This window comes from Stegodyphus dumicola, chromosome 10 (assembly GCF_044657685.1).
Source record: "Stegodyphus dumicola isolate Sdum_Otavi_A_Nest chromosome 10, ASM4465768v1".
NCBI classification, from domain to species: domain Eukaryota; kingdom Metazoa; phylum Arthropoda; class Arachnida; order Araneae; family Eresidae; genus Stegodyphus; species Stegodyphus dumicola.
This window is the reverse complement of record NC_140777.1, coordinates 59,709,644-59,727,921: the sequence shown is the minus strand read 5'-3', so window position 1 is coordinate 59,727,921 and position 18,278 is coordinate 59,709,644. Positions and strand designations below refer to the sequence as shown.

The 18,278-nt window shown below is 34.5% G+C and overlaps 1 protein-coding gene and 1 long non-coding RNA gene across 5 annotated transcripts in view; one reads left to right on the top strand and one right to left on the bottom strand.

Annotated features, from left to right (window-relative positions):
* The window catches only part of LOC118204865 (prolyl 4-hydroxylase subunit alpha-2-like), a 202,132-nt gene that overhangs the window by 38,412 nt on the left and 145,442 nt on the right, over positions 1 to 18,278 (bottom strand). For all 4 annotated transcript variants that reach the window (XM_085824969.1, XM_085824968.1, XM_085824971.1 and 1 more), the window contains exons 6-7: positions 16,250 to 16,283; positions 15,998 to 16,155 (exon numbers count right to left, since the gene is read on the bottom strand). In XM_085824969.1, coding sequence (XP_085681095.1) covers positions 15,998 to 16,155; positions 16,250 to 16,283 — 192 coding nt within the window. The remainder of the gene's footprint in view (positions 1 to 15,997; positions 16,156 to 16,249; positions 16,284 to 18,278) is intronic.
* On the top strand, positions 4,760 to 9,259 carry LOC146994976 (uncharacterized). Its single transcript, XR_015043407.1, has 3 exons — positions 4,760 to 4,863; positions 5,101 to 5,166; positions 8,856 to 9,259. It is a non-coding gene; the product is annotated as an uncharacterized LOC146994976 (long non-coding RNA).

Sequence of the window (18,278 nt, the reverse complement as noted above, 5' to 3'; positions counted from 1 at the left end):
TTAGTTTTCTTCTTCCATCAATAGATGGCGCCAGTAGATTAACTCCTGTCCAACCATTCTTATCTTATTTCGTTCATTTGCATTTTGGGCCCACCAGCGGTGGAGCGGTAAAGACCCTGAACACTGGTAGTTCGGTCCGAGGTTCGAATCCCGCGAACGGGCTGGCTGCATGGGCGTTTTCGTGGTTTTCCCCATGTGTAACGTGTATATGAGCCAGTTTCCCTTAGAAAGTCCTCCACGAAGGCATCCCTCCCTTTCGGCAGATAGCCCTCGTGTGCTTTGCCATAATTAAATAATCCAATCCAATCCATTTGCACTTTGGCCGCTGAGGTTGATGGTTCGGAATTTAGTCCTGTGAAAATTTGCAAATATAACGTTTATTTTTTGCTGTTAGACTTCTATAATAAGATAACTATAATATTTTTCTACGGCAACGTCTCTCAAACTGTGGCTTTCAAAGCCTGCCCGTGATTAAAGACTCCTAGATTTTTAAAAAAATACAAAAAATAAAATTCAAATTAACTGCATAAAACGCACTACAGCTGAAAATGCCAGAGGTTGAAAATTACACATGGCAATTGTTTTATCAGTTCTTCTCCGAAGACCCACATTTTATAAAACTTATTACAAGTTATCCTACTTATGGTCTTCTCGCGCTGGTCTTAGCAACAAAAAATGTATCTGAAGCACTATGACTGAGGCGCATCTCGCCTTCTTTCGCAGCACATCTGGCGCCGCTTTTGGGTCAGTGGCATAGCTAGAAATTTTCCCGCTCGGGGCGGTCCCTTTTAATGTACAATCAAAAAGTCAAAACTATAAAATGTTAAAACGACATATAGGGAAATGAATAAAAGCTCTGTTAAGCAATACAGTGTTATCAAATACAAGATATATTGATTTTGAGTCTCAAGTGCTTCTTAACCGATTTGTATCTAGAAAAAGTCCTCTCACAGCAAGTAATATATGTTTACAGTAAGTTTGATGAAACTTCGAAGTAGAATGCACTTTTTGGAATTTTATTGGAGAGCGTATTTTAGAATAAATTGAAAAATTTCGTCTTCCCAAGCAGTAAAATAAATAAATAAATCTCTAACATATTTCTTTCTCGCTGGGGAATTCTTTCTTATTTATGGCATTAAGATCATAATTTCACTGCCATTTGTATTTTCCATTCAAAAGTTTTGATGGATTAATTAAGGCCTCCCAAAATACTACTTCGTGATTTATCTGGATACTCTCTCCAGTATAAAAACAGTTCCCTCTTAATTCAGTTTCGTGTCACAAGTCAGCATCTCGGGATTCTTCCCTTTAGCGATGACCAAGTGGATAAAATGGCTGAATGCAGGTAGTTCCGAAAAATGACATCGTAGAATACAGAAAAGTTATGCTGTTTCAAGGTCAAGCATTTCTCTTTCCAGTTATCTTAGCTATCTGCTCAGTGACGTCACATTACTCATAGAAATGAGAGAAACCTTGCTTTGGAGCAGGATGTCGACGTCACAATGCTGTTTGACCTTGGCAGATAAGAGCAACCCTTAGTAGAATCTCTAGGAGGGAATTTTTCTAAAGCTTCCAGAAATACTCCAGCTATCTTATACATAGCGGCTTGGTTAGAGCGATCAGACAAGTTACTCAATTCAGAATCGTACGACTATACTTGAACTCTTGTTCGCTAATTACTGTTTTGTAAAACTCTTAACAAATCATTCGAAGTGCAATTAGAAAATTTTCTGAGAAACACTCCTCGCAATACAAAGAAAGATTTCCTACTGATTGCTTCCTCTCCTACGCCAAACAGAACTGGTGGCGTATTTTTTCATCCGGCGTCGTAAAATATTGCGGCTACCTATGCACAACAGGTTATTCAACGCAAGTGTTACGAGTAGAAACGTCCTGTTCAAATTATTGTTGTGAAAAACACGCATCTCGGAAACTTTTTTTATTCCGCCGCGCATCTCTAGATGTGATTATGCCATTAGCGATTTTTGATATTCTACAAGGATTAAGAATATGCTTTTTCTTAAAGCTATTTACGTAGCTGTTTGCCTTGTTATATAAACTGTGATTTCTTTCGATAAAATATCAATTTCATTTTGTTCATCTTAGTTATGAAGGATATTTCTGAATCCTGCTCACTAAGCAGTTACCATCACTCATTATATTTAAAATTAATGTTTATGAACGGAATTTAAAATAATTAATTCTTTCCCGCTACAAAATCTTTGCTAAGAGGATACACTCAGTTGATTAATGTTTACGTTTAAGGAGTGTTTAGTATTGCCATACTTCTTTTTTACGTTGTGTTATTTATATTTGGGGCGTACATTGACGAAGCTATCCAGATTGGCTCTTCGCCTCTAAAGTTTTCTATTGCATGAAATTGTAAAAATGGTTAATTTTTTTGCTCTTCTGGCATATTTATCACAATGTTTATGCTAATTGTTGTTGTTTTATGGTCCATGAATTTCATGGAAGAATGGTTACCAGAGCCTCAAGGAAGGTGGACTCGTATTTCCACCCCAATTTTGAGGAAGTGCAACCGGGGGCTATAGTCCGAGGGTCTCCCACCCTCTCCCCTACCACCAATCTACATGAGAGGACTTTCGCTCGCCATATATTTAGAGTGACTACCCCTAAACATCTGTGCCTTCTCCGAGATTCGAACCCGGGTCCTCGGTACCTCAATAGGCTCCCCTAACAGCTATACCGTCTGGGCGGCACATAAAAATACTAACTCAGTATTTGAAAACACTGTAAAATATTAAAATGTTTAATTGAATTACTCTCTTATTATTTAATTGAATTTTGAAACCGTGGATAGCAAGGATTTGTAAAGCAATTTAAAATAGAGTCCTAAGAGTTAAGATTTTTATTTTGTAAAAAGGTAAGGCGTTACTTTTGTGTATTTAAAATTGTGAATTTTAAGATTCCGATAATAGCAATGAACAGGATGCTATAAACCATATTGTAATGATCTAATTTTATGATTTGTATTCTGGGAATTATTTTGATGCTAGTTTTAAGATTTTTTTGCCGCCCAGATGGTATAGCGGTTAAGGGGGACCCGGGTTCAAATCCCGGTGAAGGCATGGTTGTAATTGTCTTTTCTTTCATAGAAGATAACGATGACCGCCTATGAGGTGCTTCCACAATAAAATGGCCACCACTTCTGGCCTTAAGAATAGCCAATGTTGAAAAAAGACAAAATAGTGCCCGCCGTTCGAGGAAAAAAAAAAGTTTTAATATTTTGCGATATGAATGAGCTTTAAGAAATGAGTTACCTACTTTTACTTTAGTTGTTATTTCCAGCGTTAGCAGTGACATCAATGTCTTGGCAGAGTTTCACGCATTCTCTTATTTGATTCGTTAGAGAATCGGAGCTTACTAATTATAAACAATATGTATTTGGCCGGCAAATAAAAGACAGCACAGTTATCCAAATTTCATGATTTTCTGATCAGGAGAAATAAATGAAGTTACGTTGAAACACCGTTACATAAGAATGTCCGTAGACTCGAATAGATCAGTTAGTGTTCGTCAAAACAGAAACTTTCATACTATATAATTAAAGGTTAGTTTTTAATTTAAAAAAATAAAAAATTAAAAACAAACTTTTTGTTGTTGCTGTGACTTGTCCGACAGTAATATCAGAACAAGGTCCACGGATTTTATCGTGGCGAGAGGCGCAGGATTGTGCTTGTCACTTGCATAGGCATTTAACTCTTTACAGGAGACAGTAATACGACAGTATAATTATTTCACTCGCAAGGCAGCCAGGGCTGGATTAACCATTAAGCACGTTCTTAGGACATCAAGGGAAGGCAACACCACAAAAAACGTCCTTATGCATTCATGAAAGGGATTATATACAGTTCAGGATTTACTTATAATACACAAGCTATAGCTTAGGCTCCCCCCCCCCACACACACTTTCTTGGGAGCCCGTAAAAATTAAAATAGAGTATCACAGACCTCTAAAGGGATCATATCTCAAATAGCTTAGGCCGTTATCAAGTCTAAATCCGTGAAACTAAACTAGTGCCAAGAATGGGACCAATACGCTCAGGCTTGCTTAGCCTTTTTGCCATTGTCCAAATTGAATTATCTCCAGTATAAAGGGAGTGAATGCTTTCTCTGTATAACATTAAAATATCCGTCTGATCAAAAATCTACCAATAAGAAACTTTTCATATGTTATGTGACAGACTTTCTGCAAACAGAAGTCCTCAGCTCTGTTCTTGTACATGTTTTTTAATTGTGGTTCAGATGTGTACTTCTCAAAGGAATTCTTCTCATAGGAAGATTATCTGAACATTTAAAAACTATATTCTGCTTTTAGGGCCCCTAAAATTAATATTGAAATTTCTAAAATGTTGAAAAATATGTCATCTGGATTCTGTACAAAAAATATAATCCCCTTTTTCATTTCTGCATTTGCAATTCCTGCATTTTCTTTATTCCTACATTTTTTAATTGGAAGGAATTTCATTCGCAGAGCCCTCTAATTTATTCTTACAAATCATGTAGTAATGTACCATTTTAGATAGATATAAATAACACATTTTGTAATTTTTCTAAACTGTGGTTATACAGCATGATATAATAGCTACACAGGGTATGGTGAAACAGTATACAGCAATATCTGTCGCACTGTCTGAGATGGGTGGTAGTCATACATAGCTTAATGCTTAAATTTGTTATGTGTTATTTATTTATTCATGTTTTTTTTTTTTTTTTTTTTTTTTTTTAAATTATGTTATAGCAGTTTATTTCTTTCATTCTTAGGTCCGGAAGTGAAAAATTTGACTTTTCTACGCCAGAAGTTATAGCTAATGTTCCTAAGACAAACCAGGCTTTCCTGAGGTAAGTTGGTTTATTTTTAAAATAGATATTAGCTGTGCATGATATTACAGTTACTTAATTATGGTTAACTAATTATGTATTAATTTAGAAGTCAAGCAACCAAAATCAGCGTTATATTTTCAAATAGTGAATATTTCAAAATATGATGCTGATTTTTGTTGCTTGACTCTCAAATTAATACTTGGTCGGTGTGTTATTGTATCTTAATTAAACTAATTATGGTTCTTTTCTTCTCAGTTCTGATCTGGACATTTCAGTTATTGACTCTGACGTAGAAGGTAGAAATACAAGCTCTCTTTTGGGGTAAATATGTATTTCTCTATGCCAAAATTAAAATGTCATCATTTATGTTTTTCTTTTATGGTGTTACATTATGTTGTTTACATACTGATAGCTATTAAAACTGTTAAATATAATATTGTAGCTATCAAAAAGAGGGGGATGAATTTGATTTGTACCAAATTTGGATGTTTTGCATGAAAGAACTTGAAAATAAAAGATTTTTTTAAAAATATATTCATTGAAATCAGTAAAATTTTCAGTTGGGACACTGAAGCAAATGAAAATATTTTGGGGTTTGATTCTTTTGATGGGAGCCTCATCAATAAGCCTACTATCTTTTTTAAATATTGCTTCTTTTTCATTGTTTTCATGATGTTTTATGTTCCCTTCATGAAAGAGATTTTTAATAATTTAAATTTTGTTAATAAAATATAACAAAATGAAATCTGTGATTATGTGGCTGTTATTTTTTCCATATATATTTATTTGAGGAAAACCACAAATTTTATTATTTTACAGAATTTTTAAGAAAAATATAAGGATAAAATTTTTTAAATAATTCTGATTACTACCTTTGCTTTCCTCTCATAATGTGCCTCAAATTAGAGCAATTAGACAACAAATTTAAGTCGTGATCTTTTTTTTCCAAGTTTTTTTTTTTTAGGCTTAGGAGTATAAATTGCTTATCCCCACAAGACAGTGCATCTTAGTATGCCATCCTAAGGCTCCGTTCACATGATGGTATAAATGTCATAGACGCATAATCATAAGGCACAAAATGTGGGAGTTCCATTCACACCTGCGAGAGAGGGTCTAAGCCATAGCCAATTAGAGAAGCTAAATTTGTGCATGCATGTATGTGTCTACAGCTTTCTCTCTCAATAGGTTTTATGTATATGCTCTGATTGGCCGACTCTTATATCAAGTCGGCACAAAGTTGAAAACTTCAAGCTTAATGCCCAAACTAGTTTTGTGACATAGCAAGGTCTGACTACAAAGCGTTGTTAGTTGGGAATTATGACATTTATACAACGGCTTGAATAGAGCCTTAGAAAGCCATTTGGTAACTGAGTTATCCACCATGAAAGAGTTATTCTTGCCCCTCTGAATTCAGTGTTTACTGGAACACGAACATTTTATACTCAGGTGTAGAGGCCCTTCATGTGAAACCTCCGGCACACAAAGTAGTGACTAATATTGCACAAGCAAATGACACTGTGAGCATGGAAGCAGCAGTTGTGAAGATGACTCATCTTCTTGTAGTAATATACTGGTAATCCAGTGTATTATTATTGTTAATTTATTTGCTATCTGTTGCCTAAATTTCCTAAACCTAATTGCGAATGGGCTGCCTGCATGGGCGTTTTCATGGTTTTCCCCGTGTATATGAGCCATTTCCCTTAGAAAGTCCTCCATGAAAGCATTCCTCCTCTTAGGAAGATCAAGTGCTTTGCTGTCATCAAATAAGCCAAATTTAAACCTAATTTGTAATATTTATATATATTAATTATATATATGTATATATATTGTATATATATATATTTTAGCTTGGAGTCTGAGCCTCTTCAGGAGAACCTTAATGATGAATTTCTGTGTCCTGATTCACCTTTAATTATCGAAAGGGAAGATCGACGAAAGGCAAATCCATTACCATCTGGCAGAACAATTTGCAATATGTCTTTTGTAATAGTGCAGGCTAGGACATTAGAGCAACATTCCCTAAATTGTAAATTTGGAGGATCATTTATTTTTAACAAAGTGATTCGACGTGGTCTTGTCACTACATATAACTATGTATGTGATAAAATTTTATGTGGGGAAATGGCAACAATTTGTTCTGATATGGAGAAAAGCAGCCTAAATCAGCTTGCAGTATTAGGTGCGTTATCTACTGGCAGTGGATTTTCACAAGAGGAGGAAAAGTTTAGCATCATGGAAATTCCGTATATGAGCAACTCGACCTTTGCTTCTTGTGAGCGAACTACTGGCAAAATAATACAGGGATGTGCACAGGAAACTATGTGTGCTGCTATAGAAGAGGAGAAAAGGCAGGCAGAACTTCGCAATGATAAAGATAATGATGGTTATCACTGTATAACTGTCATTGTTGATGGAGGTTGGTGTAAAAGAAGCTATGGGCATGGTTACAATGCTTCAAGTGGCATATCTGTTATTATAGGCATGGTCACCCAGAAAATTTTGTTTGTTGGAATTCGCAACAAAGTGTGCCTTATATGCAGTGCTATTGAAGATGGCAAGATGCCAAATAAAGTGCACCTTTGTTGGCGAAATTGGAATGGGCCTTCTACAGGTATGGAAAGCAGTGCCATGTAGCTCAAATGGTATATTTTATGCAAATAAGGTTACCATGTGAGTTTTTCGACTACCTACCACTAAAACTAAACCTGAACCATTTGTAACAAATTTACTGTCTTTTATGGATCAGCACCAGTTTATCAACTGCTAACAAACATAAAATATTTATGCATAAAGACTTGAGATCATGTTCTCATGTGTTTGTGAGAACTGATCATGTGAAAAAGGCACTTGAATTTGCTTATTGAGGGACCATTTTTTTGTGGTGAAAAAATATGATAAATATTTCCGAGTCTTAATTAAGGACAGACAAGTTAACATTTCATTGACAGACTGAAACCAGCTTATTTGTTACTTTCGAACAAATTACTAGAAACAGTGACTAAAAATAAAAAAACCATTTCACATTTCATGTACCCAAAATTCTGATATTGTACCTAACGTCAAATCTATTATTCTAGATGATATGAAAATCAGAAAATGTGTTGGATTTAAGGACTAATGTTTTGTATATTTTGCTATACTTCATCATCTTCTAAATATTAGTAAATATATATCTGCATTAGTGATAATCAGCTGTGAGCACATAGTGCACCATCTGCAACTCATTTGGGTATAAACTATGCTAGTGATTATAATGTCCTTGCTTTTTCCCATATGCCATATGTTGCATGAAATTTTGTTATATGAATCTAGCTTCCTGTGAGGAATTTCTGTGATCTTTCTAGTATGTATGGTCAAGAATTAGGCTTGTGATATACTGTCATGATTTTGCCCACATGTTCCCTGAATATACTACCATTTCCTTAGGAAGACTTCCAAGAAGAATACTGTTGTGAGTTCTAAGCCTAACTATGGTTTGGAACTGTTTATAATGAATTATTGGGATTCTGCACATGTAATGTGGATGCAATTCTATTTCCATTTAGAAGATTTTCTGCAAAGGCAATGCTTTAGCTGTGAGATAATTCTGTTTTGGAAATAAAACTGATATTTATTTAGATTTGTGGTATTTATAAGGCAGTTTATCAATAGCAGGTAGCATCTTGCCTCTTTGCTTTGATCAGGGCCTGTGCAACCAGTGGTAGTCAAAATTTTATAATTTAGCAGAGGGCACTGAGCAGCAAAATTTAGAGGCAAAAAAATGTTCAGAACTTACGAAGACATCAGCCAGCAGAATTTAGGATATGCAGAGATTGCACTGAGTGGCAATAGTGCCATATGTTACATTTGCTATCTGCATTATTAATTTGTGAAACAATTTCAGCTGCTTGAAAATGCATTTTTCTGTTAGAAATTTGTATTTCTTGCAATTTCTTTTTTTTTTTGGGGGGGGTCGAGAATATGGTGTTAAAAATATTTTATCATTTTCTTTTTTTTTTTTTTCTTTTCAGGTGAAAATTTTGTGCATGATTTGGCTTTCATTGAGACGTCTCTGGGTCAGGAGTTACTAAGGAAGAGAAACTTACATGCAGGTTGAAGGATGCAGTGTCAAATGTATAAGGAATATAACAGATGCTGTATATTAGTATAAGTTTGAATAACCATAATAAAAAAATTTCTTGAAAATTGTGTTTTTTCTGCGAGTTATTAAAATTGGAAATAATTAATTACAATATTTATGAAAATTTTCGAAAATAAAAATACAAGTAGTATTTAAAAAGTACTGCAAAACTCATTTTTAAGTAGAAAAATTATTCTCAGATGAAATTCTTTATGCAAAAGGATTCGATTATGCAAAAGGACTTTTTTAGTATTTGAAAGGTTCATTTGAACCCAACAACTGAAACTAACGTATCCCCAGTTTATTGATACCAACCATTTTGTTGGTATCAATGAACCCACTACTTTCTAAAAGCATTTCTGTCAATTACTAAGGGCTAATGAACAAGTGTTGAATTCTCAAGATGAATGTTGCCGAAACAGAAAAAAAAGTACTTCAGAACATTCTGCAGTAGCTCAAACAAAGTCACGGACCTCATCTATACTGTAGTCAGAGAGAAATTATTCCCCTTCCTTTTCTTTCAAAAGCTGAGTTTCCAAACGCACAACGGGAGGCCGTTGCTAAAAGCTGTGGAACCAGTTTTATAGCTATTTTTAGCAACTTGTGAGCTGTTTTTCAGATAACACAGTAAATCTCGGGGAGGGGGAATTTGAAATCATGATCACTGCCGGTACGGCAGAATTTACGTACAGCAAAATTGTAAAATTCAGCGAAGCATCAAGCAATAAAATTTTAGAATTTTGTGGGAAGGGCACTTGACAACAGAATTTATTGCGTACAAAGTCAACAAAATGCATAGCGCCGTACCTGATTCATGATACAGCAGTATTCATTACCAATAGCAAACTTGTTTGAGGATAAGTTCGAAAAAATGTTTTCTAGTTGTTACCTAAAATCGGTAAACAATAATCTTTGAAAGATTATTCGATTATATCGTTACTAATATGGTAAAAATTTGAAAAGCAATCAGAAGCCGTATCTCTAGGGTCTTCAAGTCACGATTTGTTTTTATTTGTTCGAATATGATATTTATATCTCTCTTCCTACAAGTATGTATCTTCGTACGTATAAAGTATCAAAAATAATAAAAGTAATTAATAAATTTTCTCTAGTTGCCCTGAAAACTACATCTGAATATAAAGATAAGAAAGACATCAGTAAATTGCTGTTGTTATTTGCTGATCATAATGGTAATCAACCGAACATGATCACATATACCGTCTTCAAAACTTTGATTTTTATCAAGCTTCATATAAATACTAGGTTTTTGTTAGTCACGTAATTTGACATCCTAAATTTAAGATGACAGATGAAATAATGACTAGTTCTGAATTAGCTCACTCAGGAAGTAAAATTTTCTCCTTCCCGTCAATATGTCCCGAAATGACAGCAGGTCTTTTGTTCAACTGAGGGGATGTGTTTTATGGCTTACTCACTTTCCCGCCAAACAAGTACAGAGGAAGGAAGCGTCGTTGCCATAGTAACCAGGCTGTAGGTAGTCTTACAGATTTGAGTCTTTATCGCTCAACGTTCGTAGCGCCATCTGTTATTAAAAATCGACATGAGAAAGGGGTATTAAACGCTCTTAAGCAGTTTTGTTTGATAAAATTTCTAGCATAAGTGTAATTCGGCTAGTAGATTGTTGGAAGAAGTGTTCAGTAGATAAAAATTTGTAGAATTATCAACAATTTAAAAGCTGTTTAAGTGCGGTTAAGCCTAATTTTTAAATAACACGGCGGACATATTTTTTTTACATTTGATACAGCAGAATAGTAGATTTGTTGCCAATCTAGAGAGACTAAGCTTCGCAACAACAAAGATAACGCCTTCATTTATTATTGCGAATTAAGTTATGCTTAATCCTTTCTGGAATTTTTCAAGGAAATAAGTGTTTAAGATTTACTTCGAAATTTTAATATAGATATTTTGAGTTTTTATGTAATTTTGCCTTGTCGCGAAGTGAGAACTGAATAATTGAATGAGAAATACTGAATCGTCTATGAAAAACTGTTTCCTTTGCTTAATTTATTTTATACATCGTTCTAGATTTATTATATAGTTAGTATTTGAATAGAGCATGTGGCACCGATTAGAGAATTCTTCAAATGATATAAATTTGTGCATTCCGAGTTATAATATGAACGAAATATAACGCTGTTAAGTGAACATAGCAACAGAGTGTCGCTATGATAAGCAAATATAGTGAATTTTAAAGAGTGCATTTATTCTATTGTGGTTTATGCTCTATTGACGAAGTAAATTTAATTCAATCCAATAAGTTTAAATGAAATGCAAGAAAAAAAAGGGCATGATTTAATATTCCATACAAGGAAGTCATGTGGTGTACACACCAGATTTTTTAGAATTTACAACTTTCCCTTTCCGAGATTATTTTTACTCAGCTATTAGTTCCATTACAATAATAATACATTAGAAATTCTTAAAATTTGATCTGCAAACACCGAGTAAACGCTGAAATGTTTAGGCATTTATTATAACTCGGAATGCACAAATTTATATCATTTGAAGAATTCTCTAATCGGTGCCACATGCTCTATTCAAATACTATATAATAAAATATATCCTTAGTTATTTACCAAAACAAATTTCCCATTACCAGTAACAAAAACAAGAGAGAAAAACAAATTTCCCATTGCCAGTAATAAAAACAAGAGAGAGAAGGAATGAAGAAACAACTGACGTAAATATATTGAGAGCACCAAAATCTTTTAAGTACTTAAAGATCCTCTGAAAGTGTTAATCTGTCTCTGAGAGCAGCTTACCAGCAACTGAGAATACAGCTAACATGCCCCACCAACAATGGATTTTCGTAAATACAAAACGTCTAGCAAAAGCCAAAATGACAGATCAGGTAGGCATAAGAGTTGCCTGTGTATCCAGCAACTAATATTACACTGTATTTGTGCATAGATGAACAATATTCTAAAATAGAAGACAACTCAACAAATAAAAATGAATGTATGTGCAAGCAAAATAAGATGCATAATCAGAAAATACGTTGAACAATTAGGTCTGAACCAAGTAGAATAACTGAAGTAAACAGAAAACCAATCAAATATATACTCCAAAATGTAACAGAAGTAGTGCAAATACATTGTGATATTGATATCAGTTGCAGCTACATGCATGTTATAAATGTTGCCAAACATTGTGCAGTGTCAATAAGAATGCAAGAAGGGAAAGAAATATATAATAGAAACAAACCATTTTCCATAATACTGACACTGAAGACCAATCAATAAGCAACACTGTATGCTTTTGCACAACATTTAATGCTCTACACACATATAAATTAGTGTCCAAGAATCTCCCACTCCTCTCACCCAGTCACAAACCACTCTAGAGGACATTTGCCTCTCTATGTAGTTTAAGTGCCTTCATGCTGCAAAGGTACTAACGATTTTCAAACATCCAAGTCTTCGCTGGGATTCAAATCTGGGTCGAATCTACCAGCATTCAGCGACCTTAACCTCCCAACCACTAGTTGGACACAAGTCACAGCGACAAGCAACTATCTTACAGTTGTGAACATAAACAGGTATTTTTGTATACCTAATTAATCAACTAAGCAACCTTCATAAAAGTTCAGGAATCTATATGACGGCTGCTTGGTGCTTATATATGATCCAGTCAACCGTGAAAGCTGGCTTTCATCGAACCATGAAAGTAGAAGATTCTGCCTATCCATGAAAGTTGGTAGAGATCGCCCACTCAATTCCTGGGAATTCAGAATGAACGGATGCCTCTTTATTTAATAAGCAGTCAATAGTCGACCAGTTCCATTTTTTAACTTCGTAAAAAGGTTTCCGTCTGTTTCTACTACTTTATTTGCCCCCCACCCCCCGATTTTACTGGAACCTCTGTTTAGAACGCTGTTAAAAATTCCTGCATCGGCTATATTCAGCTAATTATATAGCGTCCATTAATAAAAACTTTTTTTGATGTAGAACTTCATACCTTTGAAAATAATCTACTGCTCGTTTATTCTGTAGAAGCTAGATCTCAGATTTGAATAATCCCCCCCTCCAAAAAAAAGGAAATACAGCAATAATAATTATTTATATCATTGGTCATAAAAACGAAACGTGGCTCATCGAGAATCAGTTGGGGGGTATGAATGTATTATTATGTTGCTCTTATTCGCGCTGCTTGGCGACAGTTTCATTGTCGACGGGATAATACAGAAGTGCTGAATGCTTTAACCTGCATTTGATTTCTTCTAAAATTCTGGCACCTTCAGAAATCTTCCAGGAAAACTTATTAAGTTCTCCGAGTTTGTAAAACGCTATTAATTGTTTATAAGAATATAGCTTGACAACATGCTTGAGTCAGTGCTGGTCAAGAAACAGAATCTTCATAAAGATGCCGTTCGGCGCAGAAGGGGGGCGAAACAAAAATGGATTTTTTTTTTCTTAAAAATGCAACTGCCTTATAAATGCGGGCATATTGACATAAGTATGATTTTTGTTTAATCAAACAGCAAAGCAAAATCCACCTAGCCAAGAAATAACAGAATTTTTAAGAAGATTATATATATGTCATATTTTTGACGAGTAGTTGTGGTAGCAAAGCGGCAAGATGGGACAAAGATGTTGATACCAAACAAAGTTCAGCTAATTACCATCTTTATTTCGGGCAAAATAAATTAATTCTTCGTAGACGATATATTTTTTTATCATAAACAATTACAATAATTTCTTATATATACAGATTAACGGGGCGATATCATTTTAGACGGACAAGCAAAGCAACGTGGATTTCGGCGTGACGGAAGCTAGGAGAAGATGACGCAGTCTGTTTGCGAGCGGTATTTATATTAAGCACCCACAGAAAGTACTCTAAGCTATGATTGGTTAATTTTAGGTTGTTATATAATCATGGTAGGATCTCGTATTTGGGAGAACAGTTGAATTTAGGGGAGAGCACCAAATCTAGAATCGTTAATTTTGAATTCGCCAATTATTTTTAAAGCAGCTATCGTATTTTGTTATATCTTATACACACACACACACACACACACACACATATATATATATATATAAACCAAATTAGTCACATACATATATAGGTATATCTATATATGTTTCAAATTAAAAACCCGACTTTCCTAAAAGTGTCGTGACCGTCAAGAATGATACTTGCCAACTTCCATAATGCTGCCAACACTCTTGAGCAGATCAGTCAGCGTTGGCCAAGCAAGAAACCTTCTCCCGAGTTGCCCGGGCATATAAAGGTGCCAGAAATATTATTGCAACATTAAGTACAGTTATTTTGAAATCGTAAATGCAACTTCTTAAAAGTGCACATAACAGAGAGTTTCGTTTGCTTTATTAATGAAAACGGTAAACTAAGGTTACGCTAAGGCAAGGGTGCAAAACCTTAAGGTGATAACTTTTTCAGGTTAAAAATTGTTTATCATAAAGAAGGTGCCTGTACTTCAAATCTGAAGCAATCTTAAGTTGGCTATAGTTTAAACACGCCAGCGGCGACCATGAGCATAACATAAACACGCATTCGAACCGATTTATTGACGAAATAGGATAAATAGACATGTAGTAGGGATTTTTTCCGTTATTTTTTCCCTGTTTATTTTCATTGAATTCAAAGAGCATACATTTAAAGAGGCAGAAAATTACTTTTATAAGCTCAGATAATATTTTGATTATCATTTATATCTAATTATTTAATTACATTGTGCTTAATTTTGGTCATTTATGTATTTATTTATATATTGGTATAAATATGAGTGTTTTCAAAGTTTAATTTTGCTACATATACATAATTTTAAGATAATAAATAATTATTACAATAATACTGTAATTAATAATTATATATCTTTCGTTCTCCTGAACTAAAACAAGTTTAAACAGGATGCTGTGTACATGGTATTCTTTGAAATTTATTGTTGTTATGTTAATTTATTAAAGCGAGGTGTGCGTAGTTTGTAGATTCGTTCGTTGCCTACATTGTGCAATTCGTAGATGTTTTTTTGGATTCTTGTCAAATATTTTTGGTTAGAAACTTTACGTTTTTGCTATTTTAATTTTTTGTTTTTGTTTCGGATTTTTAGCTAAATTGTGTGTTCAAAACGTAGTTTTTGCAGACATTTTAGGCTAAAAGTTCAAAATGTAGACAAAAAATTTAGATAGTAATATGGCAGCGTGAAGTTTCTCGCCAAAAAATATTTGGCGAGAAATTTGGCGACTTGAGGGCGCATATCAGAATAGTTCCAAAGATATTATTATAATTAATTAAATAACTTAATTAAATTATTATAATTAATTATATTTCTTTTTAATTTATAATATCTTAATAACTATATTTCTTTTTAATTTTTAGGCTAAAATCTATATGCATTATTACACGTAGTTGAAATGGGGGTGGTAAAAAAACAAATTTATTTAGACAAAGAACGAAAAAAACTCTTACATACGAATAGAAGATCACAATACTGGCAAATGGTGTTAAATCAACTACTATTCAGGGAAGATTCTGCTGAAATGGGGTAGATATTTGTTGACTTTTTTAAAACTAAAAAAAGAATATTTCTACTAAAAATATAGTTCTATTATTTTTAGAATTATTTTTAAAAGTAAGCAATGAAAATGCACTGTTCACGTAAAATTCATATGTTATGAAAAATATTCAACATTTTTTCCCAGTGCTACACATGATCTTCGTATTTATTTCCGTAAATACGAAATAAAAGCGCAAAATACGGCAACAAAGGCAACAGGATCACCCCATGAGACTTTACCTTCTTCGATAGTGATTCCCTCTTTACCATGAAAAGCAAACTCTCATGTGCCCTCGTCACACTACGGCACTTAATTAACATCCTCTTGGACGATCCTAAGAATTTTGGTAGAATGCCAGCCAAGGTTGCGTTTGGCGCTGTCGAGCTACATCTTTCATAAAACTATAGACAACTACCTATTTATTCTATTTGAAGAATATTTTACTTGAAATACCTTTCATTACGCTATCCAATTAATTATGTAATTTTCTTACCCTGAGTCTTTCTCCTCTGCATAAAGCCATGTAATTGGCCTGCTCGTCATGCACTGAGATATCCGGTCCCAGCTCACTTTGATGACCTGTAGCAACTGCCGCACGGCGAAGGCTCAAATTTCCATGCAGCGGATATCCAAAAGTGTCATAATCACTGACTACATTCATAAGAAAAGGAACAATCAGTTGGCAAAAACAGTCAGGCACACAGCAGGAAAAAACATAGTGCGTATTACAAGCAATAATACTCACGGTCGATGTCTGGAAGTTCAAACAGCCTGTCGTGCTGAAAATAAAAGAGGAATTACAAATATCATAAAATGGCTTTTTTTTTTTTTTTTTTTTTTTTTTTAAATTAATGGGTAGTTATGTTAACATTCTAAAACCACAAAGGAAAGCTGTTTAAAAGAAAAAGATAATAAAAGCGGAAACTGAAAGACATAATCAATGTAAAGTTTTCACTAATTAGAAAGCATGGCAAAATCACTTAGTAACAAATATAATTAATGCGACGTTTCCCTAATTGGAAATGATAACAAAATAAGCTAATGAATGACGTAATACTGGGAAGCAATTTGTAACACAGTTTCTGTTGATTTCGAGTTTTAAGCTGTTTCAGAGTTAAATAGGGATGCTGATTTCAAAACTGCAGTTAGTTTTCTTGTACCACATCAAGTTTTTTTATTCTACACCTTATGTGGATGTGACCATTTTCTGCGGACATAATTCTTAAATGCACATCGGCATCGCAACCGTGGGAGGAACTTCGGGTGGAGAAGAAAGAGGCTCTACTACTCTTGTAATGTGCCGCTCAGACCGTATAGTGGTTACGGAAGTCGACTGCGATACCAAAGGGCTCGGTTTCGAATCCCGGAAAAGGCATGGTTGTATTTGTCCGTCCGTTCACCGGAGGAAAAGGTGGCCACCTATTAAGCACCTCTATAATAAAGTAACCACCGCTTCTGGCTTTGGTAGTAGCCAAGACGAAATCGGCCGAGGTGCCCGCCAGTGGGAAAAATAATAATTAAAAAAAAAACTCTTGTAATATTGATTCCTTGAAATCTAATGTTTACAATTTCTTTCATATTTGTTTCGCACTGTACAGCACGCAATTGTAATCTCTTAAAAAATCTTTCAACTAGGTAGAGAAATCTTCACAATTATTACATTTGATCTAATTTCGTATTGGAAATTTTTACGAGGAATCCATGATGTTTTAATTATTTCGTAGAAAAAAATTTAGCGGCAGAAAATTTCAACCATCCTGTTTTTAGGATGCTTCAAGCAAGGATCAGCGACACAGTATTACTCGAAACTCACTAGTCAGTTCTAGAAGCTCTTCTCTCAGTTGCGATACTGAGATGCACTTATGAATTATGCTCTCCGCGGCATCGAGCGTGTATCAAAGGAAGTACTACTGTTTTCTGTCTTATATAAACCCACCGACTTGCGCCGTATGAATGACGTCGTAGGAGACCAGCGACAGATACATACTCGTCTAGACTTGTTCAGTTATGCCTGTGATGCTGCAGTTAGACGTTGTGTGACGCTCTGATACAGTGAAGCGCATTCCGACGTGCAGTCCGAGTTCTTGGTTGTATACAACGCCAGCAGTGTTTAGTTTTTATTTATATGTGAATTTTCTTATGTCTGCTTCTGCTTAGTTCTCTTCGTAAGTGCTTAAACATCCTCGAAACGTTTTGTTATAAATGTGGCAGTTTTACTATTCCCAATCAAAGAACAAACATCAGTTACAGTACATTTGTCATGCAAGCCTATTTTGCCTATTTTAAAATGAAAAACTTGTTATCAAGATAAATCATGAGTCCCTCAGAAGATATACGAGCAGTGCGTCGAGTGTATACGGATGTGATGAAGAGGACGCGTTCTAAATTTCCATTCGGCGAGATTCCCATGATTTCAGTATTATTTGGTGAGAGCCCAAAGATCATTCCCGTGACTGTTACTTTTGCATAATAAAAACGTCAGGAGATAACAAGAAAAATGTAAAATTAAGTTATTTTAGTTGTCATGAGCTATACGCCCAGTGCCAGTTTTCAAGAATTACCCTCGTTGGAAATACAGGAATACGATTCTGGTGAAAATCGAATTGATCCCAACGACGAAGATTTTGAAATTAAAGATAATTCCTGTCATAAGGGATTTGACCAGGATGAGCTAAATGACTTTACGCGATTTGGGAAAAGGCTTAAGAGCTGTTACATTAGACAGCGCAAGAAAAACTTGCTTGAAAAAGCAACTAAGGCGTCTTACTTTCGAT